Source organism: Artemia sp. Qi Xiang Cuo, chromosome 4 (assembly GCF_049724085.1).
Source record: "Artemia sp. Qi Xiang Cuo chromosome 4, ASM4972408v1, whole genome shotgun sequence".
NCBI lineage: Eukaryota > Metazoa > Arthropoda > Branchiopoda > Anostraca > Artemiidae > Artemia > Artemia sp. Qi Xiang Cuo.
The window spans coordinates 28,157,315-28,171,470 of NC_142797.1; the positions used below are offsets into that span (position 1 = coordinate 28,157,315).

General features: G+C 36.5%; 1 protein-coding gene across 1 annotated transcript in view; it reads left to right on the plus strand.

Moving 5' to 3' along the window:
• LOC148952960 (uncharacterized) overlaps positions 1–14,156 on the plus strand; it is a 205,338-nt gene that overhangs the window by 91,142 nt on the left and 100,040 nt on the right. The window contains exon 4 of the mRNA XM_089088205.1: positions 13,092–13,221. Within this exon, the coding sequence (XP_088944331.1) occupies positions 13,092–13,221 (130 nt within the window). The remainder of the gene's footprint in view (positions 1–13,091; positions 13,222–14,156) is intronic.

Sequence of the window (14,156 nt, forward strand, 5' to 3'; positions counted from 1 at the left end):
TCTGAAGAGCAGAATTAGCCCAAAAGTTTGAACATAATACCTTCAGTCGTTCTTGAGATACTGCTGAGATGCCTTATTGGGAATTAGCATTATCACAATGCATCTTGATTTAATCTTAAGGCAACATTTTGCTTTTAAAAATAATGTGCAAATGGGAGTGTTGGCGTGGTAGGGTGGGAGTCTAAGGGGATTAGTTACCCTCCAAGGGCATCATTCCTTTCTATTATCAATCGAATGAGCCGCTTTCGAAGTTCCCACGACGACTACTTCAATACGAAGTGCCCTGGTCTAAACAACAGCAACAACAAAAAATATCACTAATCACTTTCGACTATTAAAAAAGGTACTAGCCCTTTGAATTTCAAATAGAATGAGCCCTTTTTCAACTTTCTACGACAAAGATTTCAATAAAACCTTATATGCCCCCAGGGTATGACTTGTAACCCTTGCCCTGAGGGTTGTGGGGGAATGATCTCCTCAAAAACTTATTTTCTATCTGGAAATCAACTATGCTGAACAAAATGGCTATCTCAAAACTTTTATTAGATGTGTTTGGGAGAATGATCGGCGTGGGGGGGGGGGGGGCTAGCTGCCCTCCAATCACTTTCGATTATGAAAAAGGGCACTAGCCCTTTGAGTTTCCAATCGAATGAGCTTTTTTGAAGTTTCTACGACAACGCCCTTATAAAAGCCTTATATTCCCCCAGGGCATAACTTAAAACCCTTTCCCTGAGGGCTGTGAGGGAGTATCCTCCTCAAAAATATATTTTCTATCTGGAGATCAACTACGCTGAACAAAATAGTTATCTCAAAATTTTGATTAGATGTGATTTGAGGAATGATGGGCGTGTGGGGGGGGGGGGGGCTATTTGCCCACCAATAACTTTCGAAGATTAAAAATGGCACTAGCCCTTTGAATTTCCAATGTAACGAGCCTGTTTTGAAGTTTCTACGACAACGCCTTCTATAAAAACCTCATATGCCCCCAGGGCATAACTTAAAACCCTTGCCCCAACGGTTGTGGAGGATTGTCCTCCTCAAAAACATATTTTCTATCTGGAAATCAACTACGCTGAACAAAATGGCTATCTCAAAATTTTGATTGGATGTGTTTGGGGATATGATGGCCCTGGGGGGGGGCTAGTTTCCCTCCAATCACTTTCGACTATTAAAAAGGGCACTAACCCTTTGAATTTCCAATCGAATGAGTCTTTTTTGAAGTTCTACGACAAAGATTTCTATTAAAACCTTATATGCCCCCAGGGCATAACTTACAACCCTTGCCCTGAGGGTTGTAGGGGAGTGTCCTCCTCAAAAATATATTTTCTACCTGGAAATCAACTACGCTGAAATAAATTACTATTTAAAAATTTTGATTGGATGTGTTTGGGGGAATAATGGGCGTGGGGGGGGGGGGGCTAGTTGCCCTCCAATCACTTTCAACTACTAGCCCTTCAAATTTCCGATTGAATGAGTCTGTTTTAAAGTTTTTATGACAACGCCTTCTATAAAACCCTTAGATGCCCCCAGGGCATAACTTAAAACCCTTGCCCTGAGGGTTTTGGGGGAGTGTCCTCCTCAAAACATATTTTCTGTCTGGAAATCAACTACGCTTAACAAAATCGCTATCTCAATATTTTGATTGGATGTGTTTGGGGGAATGATGGGCGGGGGGGGGGATAGTTGCCCTCCGATCACTCCGATCGAATGAGCTTCTTTTGAAGTTTATACGGTGACCCCTTCCATATGAAGTGCCCTGCTCTAAAGGAAAAAATAATGCATGGTATATTGTGCCAACATCGTTCTTATATGCCCTCAGGGCATAACTTAAAACCCTTGCCCCGAGGGTTGTGGGTGATTCTCCTCCTCAAAAAAATATTTTATATCTGGAAAACAACTACTCTGAATTAAATCGCTATATCAAAATCTTGATTGGAGGTTTTTGGGGGAATGATGGGCGTGGGTGGGGGAGGGGGAGTTGCCCTCCAATCACTTTCGACTATTAAAAAGGGCACTAGCCACTCCAATTTCTAATCGAATGAGCCCTTTTCGAAGTTTCTACGACAACTCCTTTGATACGAATTTCCCGGCTGAAAAAAAACACAATGTGCCCACATCGTTCTTTACTTAAGCAGCGCTAGCGCGCTGCCTATGATTGTCTGCCCATGCCGGTTTTATTTTATTTTTGACTTCATTGCTTATTACCGCATTATTTTTACATAGATTGTAGTTTTGGCACAAAGATAAGATATGGCTTATGATATTGGTGCAGCAGTAGGCCTTTCTTTTTCCCTTTGCTTTCATTTGAATACTAATACCACAAACACGGTAATAGGATCTATCAGCGGGTAACGTGTTACTACCAGCAGTAGCAAGAAGCTGGCCTTCGTCATTAAATAATAGCTTTTTGTTGGCATTCTCTTTGAGTACAATCATCTTTGAAAATCTTACTCTCACAAATCCACCATCACAGGAGTTGGATCTTTTCGGTAATCCAAAGAAATTTAATCTCTCACTGTCATGACAGTGCACGCATACATTTCCAATAAAATCCTCATTATTGCTTGTTTCATAGTTCAAATATTTATTTTTGTCAGCATTCAACGCAACGATAACTTTATCATGTGAACACGCATTCTTTGAATATTTCATTTTCACTGTTTTTAATATGATGTAATGGTTTATCCTTCCAGTGCACAATTAATATTCATCAAAACATACAATAAATCATCCACTGTCGATGACCAACCACAGAGTACTACGAAGGCGGTCACATAGAAAAAAAAATTCGAAGTAAAAAAAAAACAAAAAATCTCAAGTTCAAAAATTTTATTCAAAAAATATCACTATGAACAATATTTTTCTAATACAAAAAATCACGACTGACATATTTATTTCATCTTAATTTTGTATTTTTAAAATATCACAAGTGATTTTTTTGTTATAAGTATACTTAATATGATTTTCAGACATGGTAAAAAGTTGAAAAGTCTAAGTAAAAAATGGTTTGGGGGGAGGGCAAAAAGTTGGTGGGTGATAGGGGTCATTTGGGCTCTGATGGGAGCAAGAGACCCAGAGGGAACTTGGGGCTCTGGAGGGAAACCTGGGGACCCAAACTCATGTGCCAGCTCCGGTAATGAAAGATTGATGTGCTCAGGGCCATTACGTTACAAAAAAGATACCTGGCTGGTTGTAGTCATTACAGTTTTGGTGATCAAAATAAGTTTCATTAACCATCAAAAGAATATGTCTGTCCAGTGATTATCTCAAATCTCTGTGGTATGCAAATTCACACAGAGATGTCAAAAAAGGTGCCCGGAAACAAATCACTGATTGCATTTACCATATATCCAACTTTAATCAAGCAATCAATTGTGCAATCAACTTGTTACGAAATTGTGACGCTTAACATCAGTTGGCTAGCATCCCAGAAACAATACATTGATTGCCTAGAATGTATTTCTAGGAACATATCATAATCAATGACTTGTAAGCTGAATCAAGTAACATGTCGTTCTTTTACCATTGAAAATAATGGGTCTGACGTTCGATTCATACATCAGATATAAATTTCATAAAATCAATGGAAAACTGCTTAGAAGCTAAAAAAATATATATCGTTGGAAACGATAACATATCACCATCTATAACTATAGTTAACAATAACACCATCTATGAATTTGGTTATGTTGATTTCAGCGTTGAGGGAATCCCCATTCGTATTGGTCTTTAAAACAAGTACCGGTACCACGGATCGAAGGGGGTACATGGCGCTTGTATCTGGGTAGGCTACCCAGTACTACTGGTGCATGGATATGCAAGGACATTCAGGCATATTTATTTGTGAAAAGACTTAGCGGTTCGACTACAAAATACTCATTTAGTGATTATATACCAAAGATTGATTACTTTTTGAGAGCCCGAGGAGAAGCACACCATAGTTTAAAAGTTGAATATTCAGTGGCATAAAATTATAACGTTTGATAGTTGGAGCGCTCTGTTGATATTAATTAAAATATAATAGTCTGAAATGTTTAATGTTGTTTTAATGAGCCTATTTGTTTGTATTTATTTACTGTTTATTTGCCTTCTTGTCTATTTATTTGCCTAATTGTATGTATTTATTATTGTTTAAAAACCTTAATAATATTGGTGTCCCTCAAGGTTCAGCATTAGGTTCGCTTTTATTTTTAATTTATATTAATGATCTTACGAAAAGTTTGCAAAAGAATACTAGTCTTACTACCCTATTGGCAGATGACACAGCTATATCAGAGGCAACACTGTAGCGTTGCCTATAGTAAAGGCCATACGGCTCCAATGTTTTATTATTATTTATTATTTTTTTTCCCAGAGGCACTTCATATGGCAAGGGTCGTCGTAGAAGCTTCAAAGGGGGCTCATTCAATTGGAAATCGAGAGTTCTTGTGCGCTTTTTAATAGTCGAAAATGATTGGAGGGCAACTAGCACCCCCCCCCCCCCACCCGAAACACATCCAATCAAAATTTTGAGATAGCAATTTTGTTCAGCGTAGTTGTTTTGCAGATAGAAAATATGTTTTTGAGGAAGATACTCCCCCAGAACCTTCCGGGCATGGGTTGAAAATTATGTCATGAGGGCATATAAGGTTTTTATCGTAGGCGTTGTCGTAGAAACTTCAAAACAGGCGCATTCGATTGAAAATCAAAGAGCTAGTGTCCTATTTAATAGTCAAAAGTGATTTGAGTGTAACTCGCCCCCCTCTCCCCTCACCCATCATTTCCCCAAACACATAAAATCAAATTTTCAGATAGCCATTTTGTTCAGCGTAGTTGATTTTCAGATAGATAATATATTTTTGAGGAGAACACTCCCCCGAAACCCTCAGGGCAAGGGTTTTAAGTTATGCCCTGGGGGCATATAAGGTTTTTATAGAAGGCGGTGTCGTAGAAACTTCAAAACAAGCTCATTTGGTTGGAAATTAAAGGGCTAGTACCCTTTTAATAGTCGAAAGTGATCGGAGTGTAACTAGCCCCCCCCCCCCACGCCGATCATTTCCCCAAACACATCCAATCAAAATTTTGAGATAGCTATTTTGTTCAGCGTAGTTGATTTCCAGATAGAAAATATGTTTTTGAGGAGGACACTCCCCCACAACCTTCAGGGCAAGGGTTTTAAGATATGCCCTGGGGGCATATAAGGTTTTTTATAGAAGGCGTTGTCTTAAAAACTTCAAAACAGGCTCATTCGATTGGAAATTAAAGAGCTAGTGCGCTTTTTAATAGTCGAAAATGATTGGAGGGCAACTAGCACCCCCCCCCCCCCCCCACGCCAAACACATCCAATCAAAATTTTGAGATAGCCATTTTGTTCAGCGTAGTTGATTTCCAGATAGAAATATATTTTTGAGGAGGATACTCCCCCACAACCCTCCGGGCAAGGGGTTTAAGTTATGCCCTGGGGGCATATAAGGTTTTTATAGAAGGCGTTGTCGTAGAAACTTCAAAACAGTCTCATTCGATTGGAAATTAAAGAGCTAGTGCCCTTTTTAATAGTCGAAAGCGATTGGAGTGTAACTAGCCCCCCTCTCCCCCCCCCCATCATTTCCCCAAACACATCAAATCAAATTTTCAGATAGCCATTTTGTTCAGCGTAGTTGATTTTCAGATAGATAATATATTTTTGAGGAGAACACTCCCCCGAAACCCTCAGGGCAAGGGTTTTAAGTTATGCCCTGGGGGCATATAAGGTTTTTATAGAATGCGGTGTCGTAGAAACTTCAAAACAGGCTCATTTGGTTGGAAATTAAAGGGCTAGTACCCTTTTAATAGTCGAAAATTATCGGAGTGTAACTAGCCCCCCCCCCCACGCCGATCATTTCCCCAAACACATCCAAACAAAATTTTGAGATAGCCATTTTGTTCAGCGTAGTTGATTCCCAGATAGAAAATATGTTTTTGAGGAGGACACTCCCCCACAACCTTCAGGGCAAGGGTTTTAAGATATGACCTGGGGGGATATAAGGTTTTTTATAGAAGGCGTTGTCGTAGAAACTTCAAAACAGGCTCATTCGATTGGAAATTAAAGAGCTAGTGCCCTTTTTAATAGTCGAATATGATTGGAGGGCAACTAGCCCCCCCCCACGCCCATCATTCCCCCAAACACATCCAATCAAAATTTTGAGATAGCCATTTTGTTAAGCGTAGTTGATTTCCAGATATAAAATATATTTTTGAGGAGGATAATCCCCCACAACCTTCAGGGCAAGGGTTTTAAGATATGACCTGGGGGCATATAAGGTTTTATAGAAGGCGTTGTCGTAAAAACTTCGAAACAGGCTCAATCGATTGGAAATTAAAGGGATAGTGCCCTTTTTAATATTCGAAAGTGAATGGAGTATAACTCGCCCCCTCCCCTCTACGCCCATCATTTTCCCAAACATATCAAATAACAAAGGTGAGATAGATATTATGTTCTGTTTCTTTGTTGTCCTGATAGAACAACCGCACTTGAGGAAAACACTCCCCTACAGCACTATAGGCAAGGGTGGAGAGTTAAGATCTGAGGGCATAGCATTTGCGCACAGACGTTTTTGAGATAGAAACTTTAAAACATGTTAATTCGATTGGAAATTAAAGAGGCTAGTGCCCTTTTTTAATAGTCAAAAGTGATTGGAGTGTAACTAGCCCCCCCCCCTTCCCTCACGCCCATCATTTCCCCAAACACATCAAATCAAAATTTTTAGATAGCCATTTTGTTCAGCATAGTTGATTTCCAGATAGAAAATGTATTTTTGAGGAGGATACTCCCCCGCAACTCTCAGGGCAAGGGTTTTAAGTTATGCACTGGGGGCATATAAGGTTTTTAGAGAAGGCGTTGTTGTAGAAACTTCAAAATAGGCTCATTCGATTGGAAATTAAAGAGGCTAGTGCCCTTTTTTAATAGTCAAAAGTGATTGGAGTGTAACTAGCCCCCCCCCCGACCCTCACGCCCATCATTTCCCCAAACACATCAAATCAAAATTTTCAGATAGCCATTGTGTTCAGCATAGTTGATTTCCAGATAGAAAATATGTTTTTGAGGAGGACACTCCCCCAAAACCTTCAGGGCAAGGGTTTTAAGATATGACCTGGGGGCATATAAGGTTTTATAGAAGGCGTTGTCGTAAAAACTTCGAAACAGGCTCATTCGATTGGAAATTAAAGTGATAGTGCCCTTTTTAATAATCGAAAGTGATTGGAGTGTAACTAGCCCCCCCAACGCCCATCATTTTCTCAATCACATCCAATCAAAATTTTCAGATAGCCATTTTGTTCAGCGTAGTTGATTTCCAGATAGAAAATATATTTTTGAGGAGGATACTCCTCCACAACCCTCAGGGCAAGGGTTTTAAGTTATGCCCTGGGGGCATATAAGGTTTTTATAGAAGGCGTTGTCGTATAAAATTTAAAACAGGTTCATTCGATTGGAAATTAAAGAGGCTAGTGCCCTTTTTTAATAGTCAAAAGTGATTGGAGTGTAACTAGCCCCCCCCCCCTACCCTCACGCCCATCATTTCCCCAAACAAATCCAATAAAAATTTTCGGATAATCATTTTGGTCTGCCGAGATAATTTCCAAATAGAAAATTTATTTTTGATGTGGACTCCCCACTAAAACCCCTAAGAAAAGGGGTTTAAGTTATGGCCAGGGAGTATATAAGGTTTTTATAGAAGGAGTTGTCGTAGAAACTTCAAAACAGGCTCATTCGATTGGAAATTAAAGGGCTAGTGCCCTTTTTAACAGTCGAAAGTGATTGGAGGGCAACTAGCCCCCCTCCCACGCCCCTCCTTCCCCCAAACACACCCAATCAAAATTTTGAGATATCCATTTTGTTCAGCGTAGTTAATTTCTAGAGAGAAAATATATTTTTGAGGAGGATACTCCCCCACAACCCTCTGGGAAAGGGTTTTAAGTTATGCCCTGGGGGCATATAAGGTTTTTATAGAAGGTGTTGTCGTAAAAACTTTAAAACAGGCTCAATCGATTGGAAATTAAAGGGCTAGTGCCCTTTTTAATAGTCGAAAGTGATTGGAGTGTAACTAGCCCCCCCCCCCACGTCCATCATTTCCCCAAACACAGCCAATCAAAATTATGAGATAGCCATTTTCTTCAACGTAGTTGATTTCCAGATAGAAAATATGCTTTTGAGGAGGACACTCCCCCAGAACCTTCAGGGCAAGGGTTTTAAGATATGACCTGGGGGCATATAAGGTTCTTATAGAAGGTGTTGTCGTAGAAACTTCAAAACAGGCTCATTTGATCAGAAATTCAAAGGGATAGTGCCCTTTTTAATTGTCGAAAGTGATTGGAGGGCAACTAACACCCCCCCACCCCGCCCATCATTCCCCCAAACATATCCAATCAAAATTTTGAGATTGTCATTTCGTTCAGCATAGTTGATTTCCACATAGAAAATATATTTTTGAGGAGGACAATCCCCCACAACCCTCAGGGCAAGGGTTTTAAGTTATGCTCTGGGGGCATATAAGGTTATTATAGAAAGCGGTGTCGTAGAAACTTTAAAAAAGGCTCATTTGATTGGACATTGAAAGGGCTAGTGCACTTTTTAATAGTCGAAAGTGATTTGAGGGCAACTAACCCCCCTCTCACGCCCACCATTCCCCCAAACACATCCAATCAAAATTTTGAGACAGCCATTTTATTAAACGTAGTTTTAAGTTCTGGAAATTAGGTCTTTGAGGATGATAACCCCCCCAGAGCCCTCAGGGCAAGAGTTGTGATTTAAGGATTCTCCGAATCCTTCCCATTATTTCTTATGGAAGGGATGCTCGTATAAACTTTAGAGAGGTCTCATTTGACTGAAAATTGAAAGCTCTTTTTCACCTTTTAAGATTCAAAAGAGATTGGAGGGTGACTACCCCCCCCCTCCTCCCCGCCCTAAATGCATCAGATAAAAATTTTGAGATAGACTTTTGTTAAAATAGTTCAAAGTTTTGATAACAAAAAACTCTGGTGTCGACACAGCCCACCAGGGCCCGAGGGTAGGCATTGTAAGTTATACCGTGGGGAATAACTTATTAAAGAGGGTTTATATCTTATGGGAAGGGGTTTTTTATGGGAAGAACACATAGGATATCTATTATAATTATCCAATTATAAGGTTAAAATACATACTCTGAGATAGAGGTAAAATTGCTTTGGCACACAAATTCCTATTAAGGTCCATTCCAAACAGTCGTGATTCCTTTCTACCAGTAAGTGAAAAGGTCTAAACCTCCTGTTTTGCGGTATTTTTTAATCCATTCACCGCTGTCAATCTCTGTCCACTAGCTCTACACGTTGTATATCGTTCTTGTATAAGATTTGTATCAAAGAGGTAATCGTACTGACTTTGAAAAAAGACTCATTTAAATTAAACTGAAAGTTCTAGAACCGTTTATCGGACAGTAAGCACCCCCCCATGCCATAAAAACTTGAAACTTTTTGCAATCAAAAACAAACAAAAATTAATTAAAGAAAACTTTCCGAAAAATAATTTTTTCTAAGAAAAGTAAAGGCCATTTTAAACTTAAGCTCAGGAGATACACATACCTGTTAAAATTCAAACACAAAACGACCAGAAATAACCACTAAAGAATAAATGAAACCCAAAACGAACAGAAATCAAATAAACAATAATAGCAAAAAACATACAACAAGTAATAATATAAATGAATAAATAGATATTAATGAGAATAATGCTTAGATTGAATATGAAAATCAAACTTAAAATGAAAACCAATATTTTGCTATTAAAGTATAAATGAAACTTGAAACGAACAGAAATTAAATAACAATCAATGCAAACAAACATACAATATTTATTAATTTAAATGAATAAATAAATCTTAAAACGAGTAAGACTTAAATTGAGTATGCAAATCAAGCTTCAATCAAAGAAAAATAACTACAAACAAGAGTTTAGCTGTTTCCTCACTGCAGAAGCATAGAACCTACCGCGTCATTGGCACTTTACTGAAAACGAAATATGTTATAAATGTTGTCTTGCGTACTTAATACTGAAAATGAATATTAAAATTACAGTAAAATTTTAAACTGATGAGCTTTTAGCAATTAATATCATTATGCATCAAATATTCAATTTAATTTATTATTTCTTTTCAAGATTAGTCAAGACAAATATAGTTTCACTACAAATAAAATTTGGATACTGCCCCCTTCTTTAACTGTAAAAACCTAAAGCCTTCTGCGTCATTGGTGCTTTACTGAAAACGATTTACTCGTATATTACAAATTTATTATTTTCCAGTTCTTACAGCATTGAAAATGAAAATAAAATTACAGTGAAAAATATATCTTGAACTGATGGATCTTTCAACAATCAATATCATTATATATCTAATATTCAATTTGATTTTGTTTATGCTTTCCAAGACTGTTCAAGACTCATATAGTTTTGCCATTTTTTTTAACTCTGCCATTTTTTCTAACTAATCGTGTTGGTTTGTTATGAAAACATTCTATGGCTTCTAGGCATTTCTATTTGAGCGGAAAACTGCACCTCAAACTTTGTGGAACATGCATTTTCTTGCATGAAACACCAAAATATAATAAAATGTCAATTTTCGGAGTGTTCCACTACTCGCAAGGAAGTGCCATTGGTATTTTTGAATCCGCATGATCAATTTAGGGGGTGGAGGGTAGGCTAATTCTCGTAGCAGCCCCATTCCGTCGTGGTATGATTCACACTTTCAACACCTGGTGTTCTGACTATCATATAATCTACCAAGCATACAACTACCCCAAATCAGTATCAATAAATAAATGAAACCCAAAACGAACAAATATTAAAATAAATATTAGTGTCAAACTCAAAACGAGCATAAATTAATATGAGTAGGGTTCAAAACCCCTATGCTTTCTAAAAGCCAGAATATAATTTGTATTTTACTGAAAAAAAAATTCAAATGAGTTTACTAAAAAAAAATGTGCATTGTCAATTACATATACATATATTTATTCCCTAAAATCTTCTTTAATGAAAGAATTGTTTTCAGTAAAGCGCCAATGACGCAGTAGGTTTTAGGCTTCTGCAGTGAGGCGATAACCAAACTCTTGTTTGTAGTTATTTTTATTCGATTCAAACTTGATTTGCATATTCAATTTAAGTTTCACTCGTTTCAAGATTTATTTATTCATTTACATTAATATATATCGTACGTTTGTTTGCATTGATTGTTATTTAATTTCTGTTCGTTTTAAGTTTCATTTATACTTTTATAGAAAAATATTTGTTTTCGTTTTAAGCTTGATTTTCATATTCAATCTAAGCATTACTCGCTTTAAGATCTATTTATTCATTTATATTATTTCTTGTTGTACGTTTTTTGCTATGATTGTTTATTTAATTTCTGTTCGTTTTGGGTTTCATTTATTCTTTAATAGTAATTTCTGGTCGTTTTAAGTTTGAATTTTAACAGGTATTTGTATCTCCTGAGCTTAACTTAAAATGGCCTTTACTTTTCTTTGAAAAACTAATTGTTCGGAAAGTTTTTTTTTAATTAATCTGTTAAAGCGAGGGATTCATCTACATTAGTTGAAAACTTGATTATAACTGTTACTTCAGTTAATCGATGGTTTGTTTCTAATAATTTAGCACCAAATTTTACTTAAACTTAAATTATGGTTTTTCGTCGTTCAAAACGCGTCACTCAATTAATTTCTTGTCAGGAGCTCCAGGTTAGTGAGAATCAAATTAGTAGGTTACAATCATATCGTTATTTAAGAGTATTTCTTGATCCCTTTTCCATTTTCCATTTTCCATTTTTTTTAATATTTTTCCGTTTTCCATTTAAAAAATAATTGACCACTCTTTAATTGCCTCATATTTGTTGTTCAATTGTTTATCTTAATATCTCTTGTACGCATTTGAAACTATTATAGGTACTACAAAATAGGTCAGTAAGAATATTTATATATTCATATACATATCAGGGGATCAGGGGATGATCAGGATGATCTGGGTAGATCATCAGAACTTGAAAATGTTTGTGAAACAAAAACGACGTTCTTTTGTCTAAATTTGTCGGATTTAAAACAAATACGAGATGTAAATACTTCCTTGTGGCATTTTCAAATTCAAAATCCTAATAATTATTTCTACAATAAATCTCTGCTGATTTTGCTTCCTAGTTCGGCTCATCAGTGGTCGGGAATGTACCGCATTCCTTTTTCATGATACGTAAGGTCAAGGTTTTCACTCAGGTACCTATTTTTTAGGTTGATCCATTACAAAAATCTTACAAAAATCTTAGCTGAGTTTAAAGACAAAAATATTAAAGATTGTTTTTTAATGTGTGCTCATTCACCATTGATGATGGAGCATTAAAAATGTATGATATTTTTCTTTAAGTGTTTGGTTTTTGTCTCCACGATGGGATGACCTCCCACGCCCCTCCTGCCCAGCATTTCTTTTCTTTTCTTCCTTCCTGTCTTTTTCTTCCTTGTTTCTTTGTCTTTTGTTGTTATTGTTTATTGGCTAATTTTTGCTTTTATTACTTCCATTATGACGAGATTTCTTGTTTTGCATATGTCCTATTACTTACACACCCAAACTTACGAGCTCTGCTTTTTGTTGTCGGTTAATGTTTTTTTGTATTTTTAAGTAATTTAAATAAAAAAGTAAGTAAGTAAAGAATTCTGGTTACTTATGGTGTTAAACTTTGTTTTCATTTTTTTTTCATTCATTACAGTTTACTTACAGGGTGGGGGGGGGACTCAGAGACAGGAGAAGAGCGGAAGGGGTTGATAGAGAACTTAGGCCTGAGAATTTGACCAAAGGTCTATTCAATATTTATATTTTAACCAGCATTTTCAGGCACAAAACCACTACTAGCCGGAGGTTAATTTGTTTTTTTTTACGACAGAATTTTTTGTGATTGATGAAACAAGATTAGTGTCAATTGTCGAAATTCTTTGATTTATGAAAAGATGAACTCCAATAAATCCTCACTTACCCTTATAGATGTTGAACATCGTTTTGTTGATTCATACATTTTAGCCAAGTTTTCATACTTCAAGAGAAATTCAAAATATAGTTATTTTTTTAGCATATCCTGGAGCTGTGAAGCAAGAATATGACGACATCATCTATGTCCCTTTTGCGCCAGGTACTGGTTCAGCTTTAAATGGAGTCTGTCATACTAATCGAAGTCTTGGCTCATGTATTTACACAATGAGGTATGTTCTTGCTAGATATAATCATTTCTGTTAAAACTCCGTTTTTTTTTGTATTTTTATATCTTGGCTCATGTATTTACACAATCAAAGTCTTGGCTCATGTATTTGCGCAATGGGGTATGTTATTGCTAGATAGAAAAATTTCTGTTAATGCTCCGTATGTTGTTTATTTTTTACTCGTTTATTTCACTTGCTTTAGGGTTAGCAAAATTCAGTTTAATTAATTCATACTAAGAAACAGGCTTAAAAGTACTAGCCCCTGGCGGCAAAATAAATAAGTTTTTAACAGTAAGTGTTAAGACATACCATTTTATTAAATATAATGGCTTCTGAGATTAAAACTGATCGGAACTTTTTCATTTGCTATCTGATTGTAAACCTGAGGATGAAATTGTACATTTTGTTTTTCAATTAAAAAGTAATAATTCAAAATCAAATTATTCGGTCAAACTTTTAATAGTAATAAAGGGCAGGTAAAAAGCTCTAGTCAAGAGGAATCTTGTTGTTTCCCTGTTGAACTGTTTAAAAAATTATGAGCAGAATCAGTATTAATCCTCTGGAAAAGCTTTAGCGACAACGCACTAACTTTTTGTTTATTTAGACTATGAAGAATACCTTTTAAAATCAATATCACAATCCCTTCCTGTATAAAAATATTATTATTCACAACCTATCTGTCACTGGGGCCTAAAGTGAATATGTTCTGTACAGGACTAGGGCTTATAATGCTGAATTCAACAAGTTTACTACATAGTAGTTACAATGAGACCTTTAAATCTCTTTTAAATGCCGATTCTCCCAAGGATCAGCTAAATGGGGATCTAAGCCTCCTATCTCCAAAACTTGTACCGATGCCTTTACTGACAGTTTTTTCTCTGATTCTTAATAAGATAATCTGTTATAAATAAACTTTGGAGCTTCGAATAGCTTTTAGA